The 19538-nt window shown below is 39.1% G+C and overlaps 1 protein-coding gene and 1 long non-coding RNA gene across 10 annotated transcripts in view; one reads left to right on the plus strand and one right to left on the minus strand.

Annotated features, from left to right (window-relative positions):
• Nucleotides 1-19538, plus strand: part of LOC148044625 (uncharacterized) — a 156944-nt gene that overhangs the window by 51604 nt on the left and 85802 nt on the right. The window lies entirely within an intron of this gene.
• The window catches only part of PTPRF (protein tyrosine phosphatase receptor type F), a 624376-nt gene that overhangs the window by 11685 nt on the left and 593153 nt on the right, over nucleotides 1-19538 (minus strand). For all 9 annotated transcript variants that reach the window (XM_087719818.1, XM_087719825.1, XM_087719822.1 and 6 more), the window contains 5 exons: nucleotides 11137-11260; nucleotides 9525-9700; nucleotides 4359-4478; nucleotides 2563-2717; nucleotides 1051-1336 (listed from right to left, as the gene is read on the minus strand). In XM_087719818.1, coding sequence (XP_087575944.1) covers nucleotides 1051-1336; nucleotides 2563-2717; nucleotides 4359-4478; nucleotides 9525-9700; nucleotides 11137-11260 — 861 coding nt within the window. The remainder of the gene's footprint in view (nucleotides 1-1050; nucleotides 1337-2562; nucleotides 2718-4358; nucleotides 4479-9524; nucleotides 9701-11136; nucleotides 11261-19538) is intronic.

Below are 19538 nucleotides of genomic sequence, written 5' to 3' on the forward strand. Positions count from 1 at the left end.
TCTCCCCTTTTCTGCTCTCTGGTAATGGTAGTTACGGAAGGAAGAAGAAACTTTGCTGAATCTTGCACCCGTCTCCTAACTCTCATTAAAGCAGAATTAGATACCCAACAGTGATGATGGCGCTTGCTCCTGCTACTCTTTCATAGGAATAGTATTTATAGGGGAAAAAAACAGCTACTCATTCCTTCCTTCCTCTGGCTATAGAGAGGATTAAGCCCAGAAACAGAGGGGTGAGTAAATGGAGGTACAGTGCGGAGAATCAAGTTAACAATGTTCATACTTTGGCACTGGTTTTGCCTTCTGCTGCTTGCACAATAAATAATTCGGTTGACTTTAAAACTATGTCTAAATCTAAAACTTTATCCGCCACCACCTCGTCTTTTCTGGGCAAATAAACATATTAAGAGAATTAACAGAGCTATTAACCAGTATCAAAGCTGTAGGAAATACTGGCATGAAACTACTACAGATGCAATAAATGCTAACAAGCGCTGGCACTTGTGACCATGAAGGCAAGAGGCATTGGAAGTTCTCAATTTCTCAAGGGCTTAAAGTAAAAAGTATGTTCAGGTAAGCTTTTTTTAGTGACATCATGAACACCCCAATTTCCACTGGGTTCTGGATATACTGTAGCTCCAGCTGGTAGTGATGCTGAGAACTTCATTTTAATCTGCCTTCCTATATACAAGGGGTGTCAAATGTGATGTATCACAACTTTTCCCCTTCGCCAAACCGGGCATGGGCATGGCCAGTGCATGACACATCTGGCCCACGGGCCACAAGTTTAACAGCCCTGATATATACTTTTCTAGAAGCTTATCAGTACAGAACAAGTATGTTGAAGACACACAAGTCTGCATCCAAATGTATTTTAATACTCTCTACAGTGTAGAAATATACCAAAGGACCATTATACTTAGAAAACGATCTTCCTTCAATCCAGGAATACATTGTCAGTGAGAAATGACAACCAAGCATCTTATCTAATCCTATAATTGCTCTCTAGATTTTGCATGCACAGGTACAAATTGAAAATAATCTTTTACTCACCTTAAACTCCAGTTCCATTGCTGTGACACTCTCACCTGGAGGTACCTGACTTAGTTTCTGGATGTGGGCAAAGAGATTGCGGGCAGGCACCTCGGTGTTTCCACAAGTGGCTGCTTCTAGCAAGGCTTCGTGGATGAAGATATATTGATCCTCAGTCTGCACCATATAGTTTCTTTGTGAGCGCATGCATGTCACATGCCCATAGATGTCCACTGTCTTTTCATGCTTCATCCTCTCAAGCATGGCATCAATTACAATGAAGCAGCCTGTTCTGCCTACACCAGCACTGTAAAAACAAGGCATAAAGCACGAAATTGGGCTTCTGCACGGTGGCAAAGCTCTAGATATTCTGATTATTTTCCTAGTATGATGCAAGAATAGCTTATTTTCAAGGTTACCTTTATATTTAAGGTACCAGTATTACTAGAAGTTCCTATAGGAAAGAGATTGACCTTGGAAATAAAGTATAACCTGCTAGGATGCTGAACTGCTGAGCAACTCTATGTCCTATCTTATGTAAGCATGTCTTATCTTGGGACGGCCAATGTAACCCAATCTTACTTAGTGATAGCAGTCCTTATGGGACAAACAACTGACAACCCATCAACAAGGAACAGATATGGTATCTGACAGGAAAGAATTCCGCAGCAGGACATTTCCTTGCAGCTGCCTATATGCAATTCTTTACAGGATTTTAATAGGGAGAGAGTATCTGTTAATTATACATGACTCCCATCTGAACCAGAGCATGAAGAGAGAACATTAAATACCGTTTCTAAGGAGTTTGTGGAAGCTGCAATGATGAAGAGGTTTGTTCAGTAATAGTTCCCACTCAGCTGCAAGAGATAAATCACTGGCTGGATAAGATGCCAATTCCTAGTGAACCAAAGTTTATGGCTGAAGCACTTTTTTAGCTCCAGAGTGCAGCATAAGAATTTATCACTATGCATGCAAATAGTGTGTATCTGTATACTTAGATAATACCTGCAGTTTTGTGCTTTTATGTATGTGCAAAGTGATGCCAATATGTTTTTCTGTTGTCACAAACATTTTACCACCATGTACCTGTCCGCTTTTGGGACATTTCACATTATTGTTTTAGTAAGATTTTTATTTGTTGTCATGTTTCAATTTTAAATGAGAAATAGAAGAAACTCAATGATGCTAATAATGGCATGTTTTGTGAAGATTCACAAGTGCACACATTCAGTGAGATGGTGTAGTTGTGCTATTGGATGCATATGTAGAATTTCATTCTAAAGTTCCAATATTAATGTTTCTAATGTGGTTGTTTCTTAAAGAAAACAGTGGGTTAAGAACTTTTGACTATAAAAAGCTGTATATATTAGCAGAGGAATTAGAATGCCAATGCTATTGTTGCTGCAGCAGGAGGTTGCCTATAAATCCCCAAATATACAACAATCCCAAAAGACAGAGATTTGTAGTTTTTCTCTATCATATTATCCTGATAGTTCATCATCACAGATTTACATGTGTAGGAATCAGCCTTACCTGCAATGTACAACCACCGGTCCAGCATCTGGAGGATTGCATGCTTTCACTCGTCTTAAGAATGCTAAAATAGGAGTAGGATATTCTGGCACACCATGGTCAGGCCAAGCCATAAACTGAAACTGTCGCAGTTCCCGTTTTTCGCTGGAGCCATTCTGCAGATAAAGCCGAAATACTTTAGCTGGAATGAATGGGCAGCAGATAAATTCCTTGATTTGGAACTCATGTACCATAGAGTACTAAGGTCTTTTCAACATGCAAGATTATTGTACATCTTCTCTTACTACATGCTCATTTACTGTATCATTTAGTTTTATTTTTAAGCAATATTCTTATAGATCCTTGCTGTGATTTGTTGTTCAATGAATTTTCTTGTGTCTACAATATGAATCCTTATGCAATTCTAATACAATATGTACAGACAGTAAGGAAGGTGATCTTAACGAAGATGTGCAGGAATTGTTATTAAGGCAAAAGGGGCTGAAACATTTTTGAAGTCAAGACCAAAGACATAACATTCAGAAGTAACTCAAGCACATGACTCCCTAATTCACTGAAGCATAAACAGGACAAAGTATAGTAGTATCAGAGTTATAAGATTCTGTTATTATAGTTGATCTAATTAAAATTGTTTCAGTCTTCCAGTGGAATTGATTTCCTGGTCTACTTAGTAGGACTGACAATATCTGAAGAACTGCTTTTAAATATTTAAATACAATATTCCTCAGGCTATTTACATATTTAATTACAGATAGTCCTCATTTACGAATTGATGTTTTAGTGACCATTTGCAGTTAATTCTATGCTGCAAAAAGAAACGTATGACCAGTTTTTACACTTTTGCCTGTTGAAGCATATCCACAATCTCTTGATTGTGAGTCGGATGTTTAGCAACTGGCATATTTATCATTGTCATAGCAATCTGTGGTCACATGATCACCATTTGAGACTTTCAAACCAGTTTCCAACAAGCAAAATCAATGGGGTATCTGGCAGGAAGTTGCAGTCACATGGTATGCTTAACCATAATGAGCAGCTGGAACTGACATAAGTTAAGCATGGTCATGTGATGTTTCACTTTATGGCTGTGTCATTTAGTGATGTAGTTGCTGGTCTCAATTTAAGTGGGTAAGAGATCTGTACAATATATGTTAACATACTTGGCCTGCACTGCAGACTTGAAATGCATGAAGCGCCACTAAAGCATGTGATGCACATATTTATAAGACACACAGTATGTACAAGACATTGGCCTTCCAATTCCATTCTTTTCAAACTGATTAGACACAAAAATACTGAATATGTTTTTGGGAAGTAAGGAAGATTACACTGTCTGTGAGGCTTGGTCATTTATCAGCCTTTTTATTAATGAGTTCTTATTATATGTCATGGGCCATTTTATTTATTTTATTTTATGATGCTATAATAGCAATAGCAATAGCAATAGCAGTTAGACTTATATACCGCTTCATAGGGCTTTCAGCCCTCTCTAAGCGGTTTACAGAGTCAGCATATTGCCCCCAACAACAATCCGGGTCCTCATTTTACCCACCTCGGAAGGATGGAAGGCTGAGTCAACCCTGAGCCGGTGAGATTTGAACAGCCGAACTGCAGAACTGCAGTCAGCTGAAGTAGCCTGCAGTGCTGCATTTAACCACTGCGCCACCTCGGCTCTTCAATTGATTGTAGCATGTTGTTTTAAATCTATACTGTACTTAGTTATAAACATGTTAATTCCTTCTCCTCTTTCTTAAAAATCCATCCATTATAACTCATTTCCTCCCCTTTTCCAGTACCTTGTACAGGGCAAATGTTCGGACTGTATAAGTTGCAAGTTCAACCGTATCCAGCAAAGTAACTTGGATCAACCCATAGGTCTCTGTACCACGTCCAGGCCAGTACTGATCACATTTCACCTGAAATAAAACCTCCAAATTAATGGATAATCCCTGGAATGTAGTTTTCATTGGGTTCCACAACATAGATTGATACTTTTCTCCTGTTGTAATTCTCAAATTTTACCTATATCTACCACAATTTAATGGTTGTCAGAAGAGGACCTATTTGGGAATAAAATACAGAAACACAAAACACCCAATTGCATTTGGCCAAGACATACAGAGAAATTGAATACTTTTTGTTGTATATTACCCCTCATTTTATGAGACCAATATGGCTAAATGACCAGGCAGGGAGCAAAGAAAGATACTTGATGTTCAGAGGCAGGGCTAAGAAGCAAGGATGCTAATAGCTATAAAAGAAAGAAACTGAGAGAAATGGTCAATTCAAAAGCAATTTCTTTCCATATAATTTTCTGTCCTTTCCCTGCTCTTTGGAAAGATTGGTATCTGTAGACAAGCATACTCATTTATTCTCTTCTCAGGGTGAATACGGGAAGCCTGCCTCCAACCTGTAATCCTCTGCTTGGGATTCTGCTCAGGTTCCTGGCATAAGGTCGCTAGCCTTATTTTTCCTAGGTATCAGTTGTGAGAGGAAGGGCAGTGCTTTACATGCGCAGGATACTGCAGCTGCGAAACAGAGACTCACAGCAAGAGAGCTTGGCTGAGGGAAACTTAAGAAGCTGAGTAAGAGCAACAAGCTCAGGAGTGGAATGGGTTTCATCCCTTTGCTACAAGCCCAGTGCATGTCTGGTCTGTGTGCACACAGGGAGAAGTTCCTTCAAGGAATAGCTGAAAAGGCTACTCTTGCCTGAGGTCATTAGGCTCCTTAGTTGGGAAGGGCCAAAAATATGAAATTAATCAGGCTATAGTGCCCATTTTATTCTGTTTTTCATACTTACCTCCACGGCTACAATTATTGATAGTCAAAGCCAAAGACTAAGCTGGAACTAGCAGCATATTTTTTGCTCGTAACACAACTATGGATTTGCCCTTCTAAATCCCCGTCTTTTCTAATGAGAAGAACTAGCAGTAGTAGGCTTTTGTATGCACAACCCATTCCAGGTCAGGTAGAAGTTGCAAAACATGGACTATATTTTTCCGTATCCAGCCGCCATATTTCAAAACATTCATGCATGCTAAAATTTTCCCAAACATATCTTGCCCTCTGGGTTCTTTATTCTTCTACATCTCTCTCTGTCTTGTCCATTTACATAATGGATCAATATTTGATTAAAACAGGATAAAATACTCTACCCAAGAAACAATAAATGTAATTATATAGAACGTGTGGAGAAAGTTAACAACAGACTAATTGGAAATCAATGATGTTCTGCTTTTTAATAGTCAACATTTTTAATGGGTGAGCCTTGTAATCATTCCTGGATGAAAAATGAAAGGGCGTCCTAGAACTGAGAACACTACTGAAGTGCACTTTATTTTCTGTGGTTATCTGGAATTCTGTGTTCAACCTGGATGGTGAAGAGCTTTTTTACATATGTTAACGATTTAACAAAAAGTTGGGCTAGCAATAATTTGAGCAAGGGCCTTCTTTTCCACTCTTTCTCCAGGGAAATTGTATTACTGTGTATATACAAGCATAAAACAAACTTTGAAGTAATCTATCCCAGGGTTTAATAGAGAGCCCTAGCTGGTAATTGAAAATTATTTATTCATGACCAGATAAGAGTCACTCACATTTTCTGCCAAATTTACCCATAATGTTTATGCCCCATTTTCAAGCTCTGTAAATTTTATGCTGAAGCTGATGCAGGATGGCACTAAACCAGATAAGAGAGCCTTTCTTCTGGCACTGCTCACTTCTCATTAATGTCAGGAACGCTCACAACCTGGAAATTCATTTATTGCTGGCAGCCCAATGGTCTCCCAGTTGCTGGGAGAATAAGGAGGCTTCCATACAGAGTTTTAACAATGGGAGAAGAGCTAATTTGATACACAACTCTACCTAGACTCAATCTAAAGCTTGCAGTCTGCAAATCAGGGGGAAATCTCTAATTTATTTGGACTTGTGTATTTATTAAATGGTATAGAAACTGGAAGAGAGGCAGGGATGAAAGATAGCCTGGATTAATTTTGCATTTAAGAGAGCCTTAGAGATGGCATGTACTGCTGATTTGGTTGCCAACTGCAAAGGCATTGGATGTAGAAAGTGGTCTGCTCTTTGCAGCTCTTATGTAGTATACATGATAACTAAAAATGATGCACCTACCATCATGCTAGGATTTTTAAGTCATGAATACCAAGCAGCTCACAGATCCTTTTCCAAGACTGTTGCTATTTCACAAGATTTGGAAAGTATTTGAAGCACTGAACTCCAGAAATCCCAGATGTCAAATGTTTAAGGCAACAATTCAAGGACAAATCATTACTAGGACTGAGAAAATGGCTGCACCTGTTAGCATTTGTCTGAAACAGCTTTCAAAATTCCTGGACTGGGAAGAAGCCCTCATGTTTGGAGATAAGAAAAGGGTCAAGCTTGAATGAGCACTGAAAAGATGCTCAAAGGGTGTTTAAATGCACCTCCTCTGATTAGAAAGCTCCCAGGGGCAGGGATGAGGCTTTTAGTTCATGCTTTACTTCTAGCTCTTCAATGCTTCTTTGACCAATTCCATTCTAAGGCTATTATGACTCCTCAGAGACAGGGTCCCCTAGGTGGGAGTTTCTGTTCTATAGGAACAGTATTATATCTGTAATTGCTAGCAAAGGAAAGCAGGCCTCTAATGAGTACTAGTGTGAACTTGTTAAGTGCAGAGGAACAAATGGGTAAGCACTCTCCCCCCACTATACTTGGCTGAGTGGGTGGGCAGGCTAACTTGGTGGAGTACGTCACCTCAAGGGTGCTACGGCATCCTCCATCTCCTAGGAAGTAATTAGGAGAGCGAAGGATGGGAAATGTGCTACCAGAAGATAATGTGCATTTCAACAAGCAGCAAGGCAGGAAGCAGAGACAGGTGCCCAAAGGACCTTTCAAAATGTGTTATCTTGGAGAAACACCCTCTGTGGGGCATCTTCTAATAGCTGGGCAGCCCCCAAACAAAACTAGCTGGACTTTGGATATTTACGTATTCTGACACACACCAAAAGTGGGGAGGGGACTATTTCTCTTTTAACTCATCTGCAAACATTATTCTAAACACAAAGCCCTCTTCTAGACTAATAAAGCCTAATTAATAAAGTGCAAGAAAATATGGCTACTGCTTAAATGCAATTACCAGCAGCAACAACTGAAGTGCTTAAATTACTGGAGCTTTTGGGGCATTTACTTCATACTTCAAACTGTTTAAGGCACAAAGCTATCAGCATTTTGATATGATTAAAGCAGAACTACATAGATGTCACATCAAGAAATGGGGTCTTATTTCTTATGTTTGTAATCTATAAAGAAATAGATTCTTGATGTGACAATCTATTTCTTGCCACTGTTTTGCTAGAATAAGCTTATTACAATGCTTTCTCTCTTCCCACCCCTTTCATCTTCACCATACACATGGTAGTGTTCTGGATGACCGCATATCATTCTGCTTGCCCCACCTTAAAAAAGCAAAGGGTACCACTGCAGAACATGCATAAAAGATGAGAAGAAAAACAACAGCATATATGGACTATCTTTAGTTGAATAAAGCTTAAAAAAATAGGGGGTATTTATCTTGGAACAAAAGATTACTTATGTGGGAGAGATTTATAAGACTGTGAGTAATAGAGCAGGAACAATTAGAAAAAAACTCATTAAAAACTTGAAGTTACCTATTAAAGATGAAAATTATGGATTTATATACTTAAGTCAATTTAAAACATTTTTTTTCAAAAATCCATAGCTAATTTATTAGAATACCCACATTAGAATGTTGTGATGCAACATGTACACATTCTTTTTAAAATTAGGGTATATAACACATGAAAGAACTGAACAATAAGTGGGCAGTAGTCATGACACCCCAAAGTATATACTTTTGAGTAGTGTTTATTATTCATCAGGGCAAACACTTTTTCAATCCGAGATTGAAATAAAGGCTCTTTCCAATGTACTCTTTGCAGTTCTGTAGTATTTTTGTGACACAAAGTGGTATTCTCCTTTCAGTATTAATTCAGTAAAGCTTAGGGTATATGGTTGCATGCATTGCTCTCCCTCCACATATATCCCCCATCTTTATTTAGCTGTTCCCTGAATATTCCTTATCTCTATTGCCTTACTCAAATGTATTTGACTAAAGAAATGAGTGCACCACAATCCTGTGGTTGGCATGGAAACGTAATGTATTCTGTGCTCATTACAAGAGATGCTATCTTCTGAAGAACCCTCTGCCCAGGATCTCCAATTGAGCTTCATGTTTTGCAAGAATATTCTGAAACACAGGCGCCTTCCATTCAGAGGCCTTAAGGCAAATAAATCCTTTTTACACATTCAAACTGCACGGGAGTCAGAATTTAATATGGCTATAATTTTTGGGTGCCAGACACAGCAGAAGACATCCGCAGAATGGTTTATACATGGAGATTGCTTCTCTAATTTCAATCTATAGATTATATATACAGTAACTGATATACACAACCCTATTTTGATAATATGCTTCTCAGTGTATGGGGTCAATTATGCCAAAAGTGTGTGATTTGCTACTGTACTCTCCTTTGAATGCTTTTGAATTGCACAAGGAGTGAGATGAACTCAAGCCACCAATTCCCCCAATTAGTCCAATTGTGATTTTATCACTTATATGGTATTCCATAAATAAGAATCTTACCCGGGCCCTTCAGATTATGAATTAGACAGAGCATAGGTGACAATTTAATCTCATAAAACAATTTATAAATAATCCACTAAAGGAATTAGATGGAAAAGGAAATTCTATGATGGACATGTTGGTACCATAAATTATTGCCCCCTTTTTCCTGCAATGTTGTAAAATTGTGATTTTCCCCAAAGATTTGCCATTAGAGTCCTAATATATAAAGCTGCTAATATTCTTGGAAGCACTGCATTCCCAGTATCAACTCGGACTCCCTGAAGCTCTTATGGTCAGTGGGAGAGATTAAGTTTGTCCATACCCGAGACTTTTCCTCCAGTCGTGTCATCATGACGATTGTTGCTGTACGTTGCTCCCATACCATTCTCCAGAAGTCACTGAGTGTCTCAGGCAAGGGCCCCTGTGTAGCAATGTAAGCGTTCTGTTTGCGGTAGCCATCAATGTAATTGGCATTGATGTAGTCACTTCCAGGGACCCCTGCATGAAAGGAAAAGGGCAGGAATGTGTAAGGAAAGGGACAGCCAGAATCCTGAGCCATTCAGAGAGAGGATAGAGATTGTAAGGATGCTGGTGCTAACATTTGATTTTGATTTTTGTGTGTGGTGTTTGATTGATTTTAACATATTATCTTACAGGACTCCTATAGGAGTGCAGCTATTTATAAATGCAGTAAATAAGTAAGTAAGAATCTGTTGATAGAATGCAAATTGATGAGGAATACATTTTAATGGACACTTAAACATTATACAAGAAGGAAATAGTATGGACACATATCCTCAATCATTCTGGGGGCAATCATGCCCAAAGAAAGATTTATGCCATTATTTTTGTGACTTGTTAATGCAACAACATAAAATCAAATATTAGTTATTAAATGTTAGGACAACTGTACAACCTAAGGCTCTTAAACAATAATATTTTTAGAAATCCATCCAAAAAAATGAATAAATATCTCTTTCAAATAAAGGCAGAATTGACTTTAGAATACATGTTCCATGAAGATTATAATTTTGCAATTTGACATTCGTTTTGGAATTAATGGCTTTAAATATAAAATTATAAGGACACTTACTAGGTTACTTTCTACTTCTAATGAGTCACATCTCTTTCCTTTCCCTAACCCAGTTATTGTTTTGTCCAAATACAATATTACAACAGATTGAATGAATCGAATGATTTGGGACTTGAGTGGTATAAATTTAAGAAATATATTTGATAGAAGAATGTACATTGGAAGATTTTAATACCTGTCCTTACATAAATTCATGATAGTGTAAATATGACAACAGGGAGTTACAGTATTTGGGAAATCATCGTGCAAAAACAAAAGTATAAATAAAACCTATAATGTTAATCAGACATCTGGATCTAAAACCTCTAGTTAAGGCAATAGGAATGGCTCTAGTTAAGGCAATAGGAATGGCTGTCAACTTTTTTTCTCATATACTAGATGTGGTTAAGAAAGCAATGCACACTCTGAAAAATGAACTTTTTAGATTGACAAGGTAATGTTCATTGAAACCACATATATACACTGATCAATTCAGTAGTGAACAATCTTTGGAACAAAGACATATACATTAACACACTGTGCTATAACACAACACAAGAGTTAGAGAATGTATGAGAAAAGCACTCTTTCTACAGTATATATGCACTTTGTTTCAGCCTCATGTAAGTTTTTCAGGTATGAAGTTGAGAAATGTGATTAGTAATCTTCAAAAAGAATGGGTTATGTCCATTCATTCAGCTGCCTCAGTTGATCAACCTAGATTCTTGGCAGTGTTGCAACCTTATATTTTGTAGTCAAAGTTGGGCAGATTATAATTAATTCCACACTACACTGCAGAAACTTCAAAACTTCATGTCTGATGCTGCAGTTTATTAGTGAAAGTAGCCGTTAATAATCTTACCATCAATAGAGGTCAAGATGACCCGAGAGTGATCATAAGCAATCACATTTGCATAGCGATTCTTTGGTTTATTCACTTCCAAGTTGGAGTTCTCCCAGGTGAACTGCTGCCCAGGATCAATGGACTACAAGATAAATGATAAAAAAAGAAGAATAAGTGTCCTTTCTCCTCTCTCTCTCCTTCCCTCCTCCCCCTCTGTCTCTCTCACACACACTCATATACATGCAGCATATTTATTACTTTTCCAACTCTTATACATTTTCTCAATGTTGAAACAATATAGAATAATATACTGAGTAAACAGTTTCATATGAGTTATCTGATTGATGATTAGAGAATTTACTTGCTGGGTGGGACATTCAATCTTGTTACCACTTCCATTTATGCTACAGACAATACCCAACAGTAATTTTAAAAACAGGCCCTTTGCCAGTTAAATACAACATTTAATGTTTCTGTCACATGAATTCTCTATCATCTAACCCTGAAACACAGATGTGGTATGAATTGCTGAATACTGACTCATATCAGTAAATTTTCATATGCAATATACCTGAAAATATAGTACAATTAGCACTTTTTGATGCCTAAAGGCTAATTTTCCAAATATCTTTTTTTAATTAAAAAGAGAGAGAGAGTTAAGAGTAGAAGCGCGTATGTACACAAGCCAAACATACACACAGATAAACACACCAAGAATCTCTGAGGAATGAAATGAGGATGTGATGATTGAATTTAGGAATACAGATCAGTGGACACAAAAATGGATTGTTTGTGTTTATGTATTTATGCATACATGGAAAATGGACTGCTCCCTTCAAGCTCTCCCATAGCTATACCTAACTTGGCATGGCAAATATTCAATATTCATCCTGGAATAAGCATCTTGGAATGTACTATTGAGTCGGTAAATCATCTCTCCCAACTGCTATTCTTTCCCCACAAATCATTTCTCACAATACTTGCCAGCAAAGAAACAGCAATTCAGGTCCTTAGATCAATATTTGCTGTTCGACATTTATACCAGAACCAAATCCCTCATTTGCTTACCTCAACTACTATAAAAAAGAAGTATCAGTCATTTTTCCAATAAGCCAGAAGATTATATGACAGGAAACTAAACAGCAAAGAAATGACAGCAGAAATGCTAAGGTAGAACCCCAAGTAACAAAATCAACTACCATAGCCTACATTTAAGTTATTTCCAGTATATTGAGGGAGGTCTGTGGGTTGTGTACAATTCCCCAGCACCATCTGTAGTCCTCCAACACTGCACGGCCAAATTTGATGGCAGAGTGTCTACTTTGTGGCAGTGCAATTCTTTGGGTTCCCTTGCTTAAAGAAAGAAAGGGAGGTTTCTGTGATATTTCTGCTCCCATTTCCATTTTACAAAGCCTAAGCCTCTGACTAATTTTGAAGACTTTAAAGATAGAAATAGGGGTAAATCTCTTCTTCTTTAAAGGCCTGATGTTCCCTTAACATACACACATGAAGGCTTATAAGTCCCTCCAAAGCCAACCTTCATTTACAAACAGCGCATGTATCGGTATCAACAAGGCCATGGGAGCGATGAGTGCCTCCACCTGTTTGCTGGATCAGTGCCCCTCCTGGCTGGTTTCGACCAGCAGGGAGGTAACACAAGGCTGGCTCCAGAGGATTACCAACTCGTCTCTGCAGGAGGGATCTTTCCCACATTCCTTGAAGGAAGCAGTGGTAAGACCCCTCCTTAAGAAGCCGTCTCTGGACCCAGCCATTCTTAACAACTACCGGCCGGTCTCCAACCTCCCTTTTTTAGGGAAGGTTGTTGAGAAGGTGGTGGCCCTGCAACTCCGACGGAGCTTGGATGAAGCAGATTATTTAGATCCCTTTCAGTCTGGATTCAGGCCTCGATACTCCACCAAAACTGCTTTGGTCGCGCTGACCGATGATCTCTGGCGGGCCAGGGATGGAGGACACTCCTTTATCCTTGTGCTCCTTGACCTCTTAGCGGCCTTCGATACCATTGACCATGGTATCCTTCTGCGACGGCTGGAGGAGGTGGGAGTGGGAGGCACCGTCTTGCGGTGGTTCTCCTTTTACCTCGGAGACAGGTCGCAGTCGGTGTTGGTTGGGGGACAAAGGTCGACCCCTAGGCCCCTTAAATATGGAGTCCCCCCTCCTATTTAACATCTACATGAAGCCACTGAGTGAGATCATTCGCCGGCACGGGATCAAATACCACCAATATGCGGACGATACCCAGTTGTACCTGTCCGCCCTGTGCCAACTCAGTGTAGCGGTGGAAGTCATGTGCCAGTGCCTGGAAGCTGTCAGGGTCTGGATGGGGGTGAACAAACTCGCACTCAATCCTGACAAGACCGAGTGGCTATGGATGTTGCCTCCCAAGGACAGTTCGATTAGTTCATCCTTACGTCTGGGGGGTGAAAACCTACTCCCCTCAGAGAGGGCCCGCAACTTGGGAGTCCTCCTGGACCCACAGCTGACATTAGAATATCACCTGTCGGCTGTGACCAGGAGGACCTTTGCCCAGGTTCGCCTGGTGCATCAGTTGCGGCCCTATCTGGATCGGGAGGCACTTCACGTCACTCATGCCCTTGTTACCTCGAGGCTTGACTACTGTAACGCGCTCCATATGGGGCTGCCCCTGAAAAGTGTTTGGAGACTACAACTAGTCCAGAATGCAGCCGCACGAGCGATATTGGGTGTACCAAGGTACACCCACATCACACCTATCCTCCGCGAGCTGCACTGGCTTCCCATTGGTCTCCGGGCGCAATTCAAGGTGCTGGTTATCACCTTTAAAGCCCTACGTGGCTTAGGACCCAGATATCTGCGAGACCGTCTTCTGCCGCATACTTCCCAACGACTGATAAGATCGCACAGGGAGGGCCTTCTCCCGGTGCCGTCAGCCAGACAATGTCGGCTGGCAACTACCCGGGGGAGGGCCTTCTCTGTAGCCGCTCCGACCCTCTGGAATAAACTGCCCCCAGAGATCCGGACCCTACCCACGCTCATGGCCTTCCGTAAGGCTCTTAAGACCTGGCTATTCTGGCAGGCCACGGGCTGTTGAACTCATGACTGAGTTCCAGCCCCAATCAGAATGGGTGTATGTTGTGGTCATTTTTAATCAATGTTTTTTGTGTTTTTAACTTCTATTTTTAAATGTATTGTTGTAAGCCGCCCGGAGTCCTTCGGGATTGGGCGGCCTATAAATTTATTAAACTAAACTAAACTAAACAGAAGGAATGATTGCCAAGTTCAAGATATTAAAGATGCTTTTCTGGAAAAACTGAAAATCTCCACATCAATTGTAAAGGATTTCCATTTCAAGGAACAACAATTGAACATATAAAAAGGATTTTCACAACTTCAACAGGAAGGATAGGACATCATAATGTGGCTAATAAACGGTTTGGAAAATGCAAGAGGAAAATAAACTATTATCAGCATAATAATCAGGCAGTGCAAAGTGGCAGACCAATTGTTATAGCTGACTGTAGTCATATTAAGCACACCTCCTAACTGATAGAGGCAGGTCCAAGGATGGTTCTAGATAAAACTTTTATAGAAAAAGCTGTATTTCATCCATAGAAGTGTATGAAGGATCAACCAGGTCATCCTTCTACACTCAGCCAATATTTCCCTGTTGTCTCTTTCTAACTCTTCTAATCCTCAAGGGGTGGGGAGTAGAGTAACAATGCATTTTTTTCAGCCAACATGATGAGAAAATAAACAGCCAGGATATGGTTAGATGAACTGTGGCAAAAATGGATTTTTTGGAGAAATCTCTCTAGCCCTAATATAGTGAGATTGTGAATCTGACCACGAAAAATCAGTTATTTATATTAGTTGCACAACTATCATGCTATTCCTTTTTATGGTAATCAACATTATGTAAAGTACAGACCTCTTGAATGCACATATTTTTTGCCCATGCCACTTTTAGATTATAACAAAATGGCAGTGTTTGAGAGCACTACAGAAAGCAGCAAACTTCTTAGTCCAAAGTTACTTGGGGATGTTCATCTTATGCTTAGGTAGGTTTGCTTTGTCCCAGGAAAATGGAATCCATCTGGGTTCCTCATAAAAGGAAGTTCCCAGTTTGTAATAAATCTGTGATAGAAATCTTTTGCTCTTGGACAGGTATTTCACACCTATAAATGATCACAAAACATGGAGGCCATCTGAAATCTGACATTATAAAGAATGATGGACAGTTTAAAATAAACTAATAAACACACTTATATCTCAAGCTACATTTCAGTAGTTGTGATACACTATATAATATGCTCAAATTCAGAACTTTTGTCATTTCATCTCATTTCCTAGATATCAAACAACATCTGCAGACACTTAAGAAAAGTAACTATCTCATAGACATTCTTATATTCAAAATACCTGGTATAACTAAATTTTCATTATTTTCAAGTATATAAGAAGTGAAAACATCCTTAGGAGGCATTTCACAGGTCCTTTTCAAAACCAGAAAAGATAGAAGTACAAAACTCACCTCTGTATTAAGTCACACTAAAATTGCTGCAATGTGTTGAAAAAGAAAGGAAAAGGTGGCACAAATCAACCATCCATTCCCAATTCCCAGCAATGCCATTACAACAATTGTTTTGCTGTAGAGAAAGTGTAAAATCCTTGACTATGCTGTCATTAACAAGCCCATAAGAAGGCAAACAGGTGAGAAAGGCAGGAGAAGGAATCCACCTGGCTGCGAAGAGGTGCTAATTAAATACGCCTGCAAATGAGTGACTCATTTAGTAGTGAAATGATTTAAACTCTGATGAATTAATGTGCACCTGTTTTCCCCTTAACACAAACAAATGAGTAAATAACCCAGAGCAGGGGTGCTTAGAATGCACCTGTAGACCATTATATGCTTCTTTTACAGATGGGCCACACCAAGTAACTCCCCACCCACCAAACTACCTTTTGTTTGGTGGAATATTCATTTTTTTTTTTTTGAAATTTGAACACACAATTCCTTAAGGTCTCATCACCATGATTTTAACAAGTCCAACATGTCTCTGAATGATAGCAGCTCTTTGTCAGCTCAACCACCGAACAATATCCAACCATGAAGCCACTCAAATGAGGAGTCAATCACAGGACATCATTACTACAACCACAAGGAAACAGCTTCTACTAAAGCAATTTGTATATAATTGAATAAATGTACACACACTGGAGGGATGAATCCAGACACCTGAGGATTTCACAACCCCAAATGCTCCTTGTCATAAAACTTGTTGCTACTGGTGTATTTTCCCATCAACTTTCCCAAATGAGACCTGCCTGTCTGCTGTGGGCTGAAGAGCATGTCCTGTACGTAAAGCAGAAAGAAAAGGGGTGGAATAACAGACTTCTACTCTGGTAATACAGAACTGCTCTCCAATGTGCTGAATTCTTAAAGTGACAAGCAGCATCTGAGGGAGCTCTAAAAAATGCCAGAGATCTTGTTCTGCTGTCAAATGGGGTCTAACGAAAGTCTGGAAAGGGAGGTCGGAGGCTGCTTGGGCAGAAGGTAGAGAGCTGTAGTGAGGCACAGACCACATTTCTCTTTCTTGTCTACAGCTGTCACCACAAAACCATGTATTTTCACCTTGCCTGAGCTCTGAAGGGCTCCTAATGCTGTGGCAGATGGTTGCAAGGGAAGGGTTAGAAAATAATATAGGGCAGATTCACAGGAGCATTTGATGGTGTTATATGAACATTCAAGGGGTAATTATAAACATATTGTCTCAGCAGGTGGTTGGGAAGTGGAACATGTAGGGCTTCCTATTGCCTTCACAGTGTTATCTCAGAAAGAATGAAGCATCTCAGGGCATACTGAGAGTTACAATTAGAGCTCCCACTCTAATGGTATAGAAAAAGGGAAGAGTTATTTTCCCTCCTGCTCCATAGTGGCAGGGAATTAGAACTAGCAACAGAAGCAGCGATTTTTCAGGAATTCATCCCGTGAAAGCAGTGCTCTTTGATAGACAAAAGACTGCTGGGATTTGGTTCAAAAATTCTTATGACAATGTATGCACATTCCATTACATAGGAATATATAATACTACAGAGATTACTCGTGTTTGTGTATATTTATAAGCAGATTGTACCTGCATTTAATGAATATCATTTAGTGTCTCAGAGTAAGGGCATATAAAGAAAAAATTCAAATCTAAGCTTTCTTTATTTCCATAGGGAGGAAGCGCCGCTATTTGGAATTTTGAGATCATATCAGTATTCTTATGAAAGGGCTACTGTTGTGGGCACTATAAAAACACCCAATTGCTAGGCATTAAACTGGGAAAGATGCTTTCTGCTACAGCCTCTATTTATTCTTCCTACACTCAGGATCCATTTCCTTCTCTAAACCAGTCGTAGCTGCCCACCATTCTCATTTCCTAAGTTTTTCTACAGCATGTGGAACACAGAGGTGTGCTTTTCAATGTATTTAGTTAATTTATACCCTACGTGTCTGCTCCGACAAGTGCTCAAGGTGGCTAACAAAAATTAAAACTAAAAGACAATAGAAATGGTTTAAAACAATTTCAATTAGAATAAATTGAATAATTGCAAAAAAAATCATCAAACAGTTGAAAGCCTAGCCACAAAGATCATCTTTACAGATTTCATACATAACTAAGGGAGGGGCAATGTAATTCCAGTGCTGCATTTGGTAGCTGTGGATCAACACAGATAGTCTTTTCTCTCATTCAAGAAAAAAGTGTTTATGATAATCAGGGCGGGCTGGAAAGGATTCTTCTGCTGCTCTTACCAGGACAAGCTTAGTGGTTCCTAGACAGTCAGATTTTAAGTTGTTTAGGGTTTTAAAGGTAAACATCAACGTTTTCATTGTATATGGTAAGCAAAAGCGCTGATCTTTTCTATTTTTTTCTTTCAGTCTTGTCACATTGTTCCACATTTACTGACCTATAGTTGCCAATATAGTACTTTTTTCCTTTTCTGCAATTCACTGTTCAATGTCTGCATTCTATACTTTCTATTGCATAGCTATGGTATCTAACTTTCTAGCAAGTGACTTTTTACTATATACTGTGTTCAGTCTTTCAATCACATTTCTAAAGGGTTTCAATACAAATTTCCATCTGCCTTTAATTTACTTGCCTCTGTTGGATCTCTTCTGTTATTTATTCTTAAAATCTATACTTATACATTTTCTTGTTATTTTTCTGATCTTAAAAATATTATCCTTTTGTTAAAAATTTCTTTTTGTTGACATTCTTGATTGATGTGCTTCTTCTTATTCTTTCTTGTTTGACCCTGAAAGTCTGCTTTCAGTAGTTGAAACATCTTTTTTGCTGCTTCAAGCTCTTTTTAAAATTTCTGTTGGGCTATCATGACAGTTTGTGCCGAAAGCCACTAAGATTTATCTTAAATTATAATCCTCTGCTTCAGTTCTCCACACTTTCTTCCCATAGCATTCAAGGATCTCCTTTAAATGTACAGAATCTTTCCTTATATGGATAACATATATGTTTTCCAGGTGAACGTTTGTGGACTAACAATTGTAGAAATTTAACTTGTGTATTAATTTTTCATGATGGAATTTTATTTATTGTTTAAAATATTTTTACTTATATGAATTACCCAGAGTTTGTATAAATTAAGTAGGATACATGTAAGATTTAAAAAGTTTGAGGTTTTTGCCTGTCCAGACAATGCTTCTCTTTTGATTCTTAACGGAAGGAGCCTGCATTGTCTGAGAGATGTTTCTGTCATCTTTTCTGGCCAGCATGAAAATACAGAATGTGGTAACCTTTCCCGTCAAAGCAGAACCTATTTATCTACTTGCATTTGCATGCTTTCAAACTGCTAGGTTGGCAGGAGTAACGGGAACTCATCTCATCACATGGAGCCCGGGTCTCGAACCTGGGCTGTCACCTTTCGAGCTGACAATCTCAGCATTTTTAACTGATAAGCTATCATGTCCCCTTAATGCAAATATTTTTATATCAGTATTTCATATAGCAAATCTAGACAGCATACTAAAAAGCAAAACATAGCCAACAAAAGTGTGAATTGTCAAGGCTATGTTTTCCAATTGCAGTGTATGGCTCTGAGAGCTGGACCATAAGAAAGTCTGAGCGCCAAAGAATTGAGGCCTTTGAACTATGGTGCTGGAGAAGACTCCAGCAAGTCCCTTGGACCGCAAGATGATCAAACCGGTCAGTCTTAGAGGAGATCAACCCTGATTGCTCTTTACAAGGCCAGATCCTGAAGATGAAATTCAAATACTTTGGCCACCTAATGAGAAGGAAAGTCTCACCGGAGAAGAGCCTAATGCTGGGAACAATAGAGGGCAAAAGAAGAAAGGAACGACAGAGAATGAGGTGGCTGGAGTAGACGTCAGTTTAAATAGACTCCTTCCTGTCCCTGGTAGA

The sequence above is a fragment of the Thamnophis sirtalis genome, unplaced genomic scaffold (genome assembly GCF_051295495.1).
Source record: "Thamnophis sirtalis isolate CommonGarterSnake01/CBP01778 unplaced genomic scaffold, rThaSir2_p1.2 scaffold_7, whole genome shotgun sequence".
In the NCBI taxonomy this organism is placed as follows: Eukaryota; Metazoa; Chordata; class Lepidosauria; order Squamata; family Natricidae; genus Thamnophis; species Thamnophis sirtalis.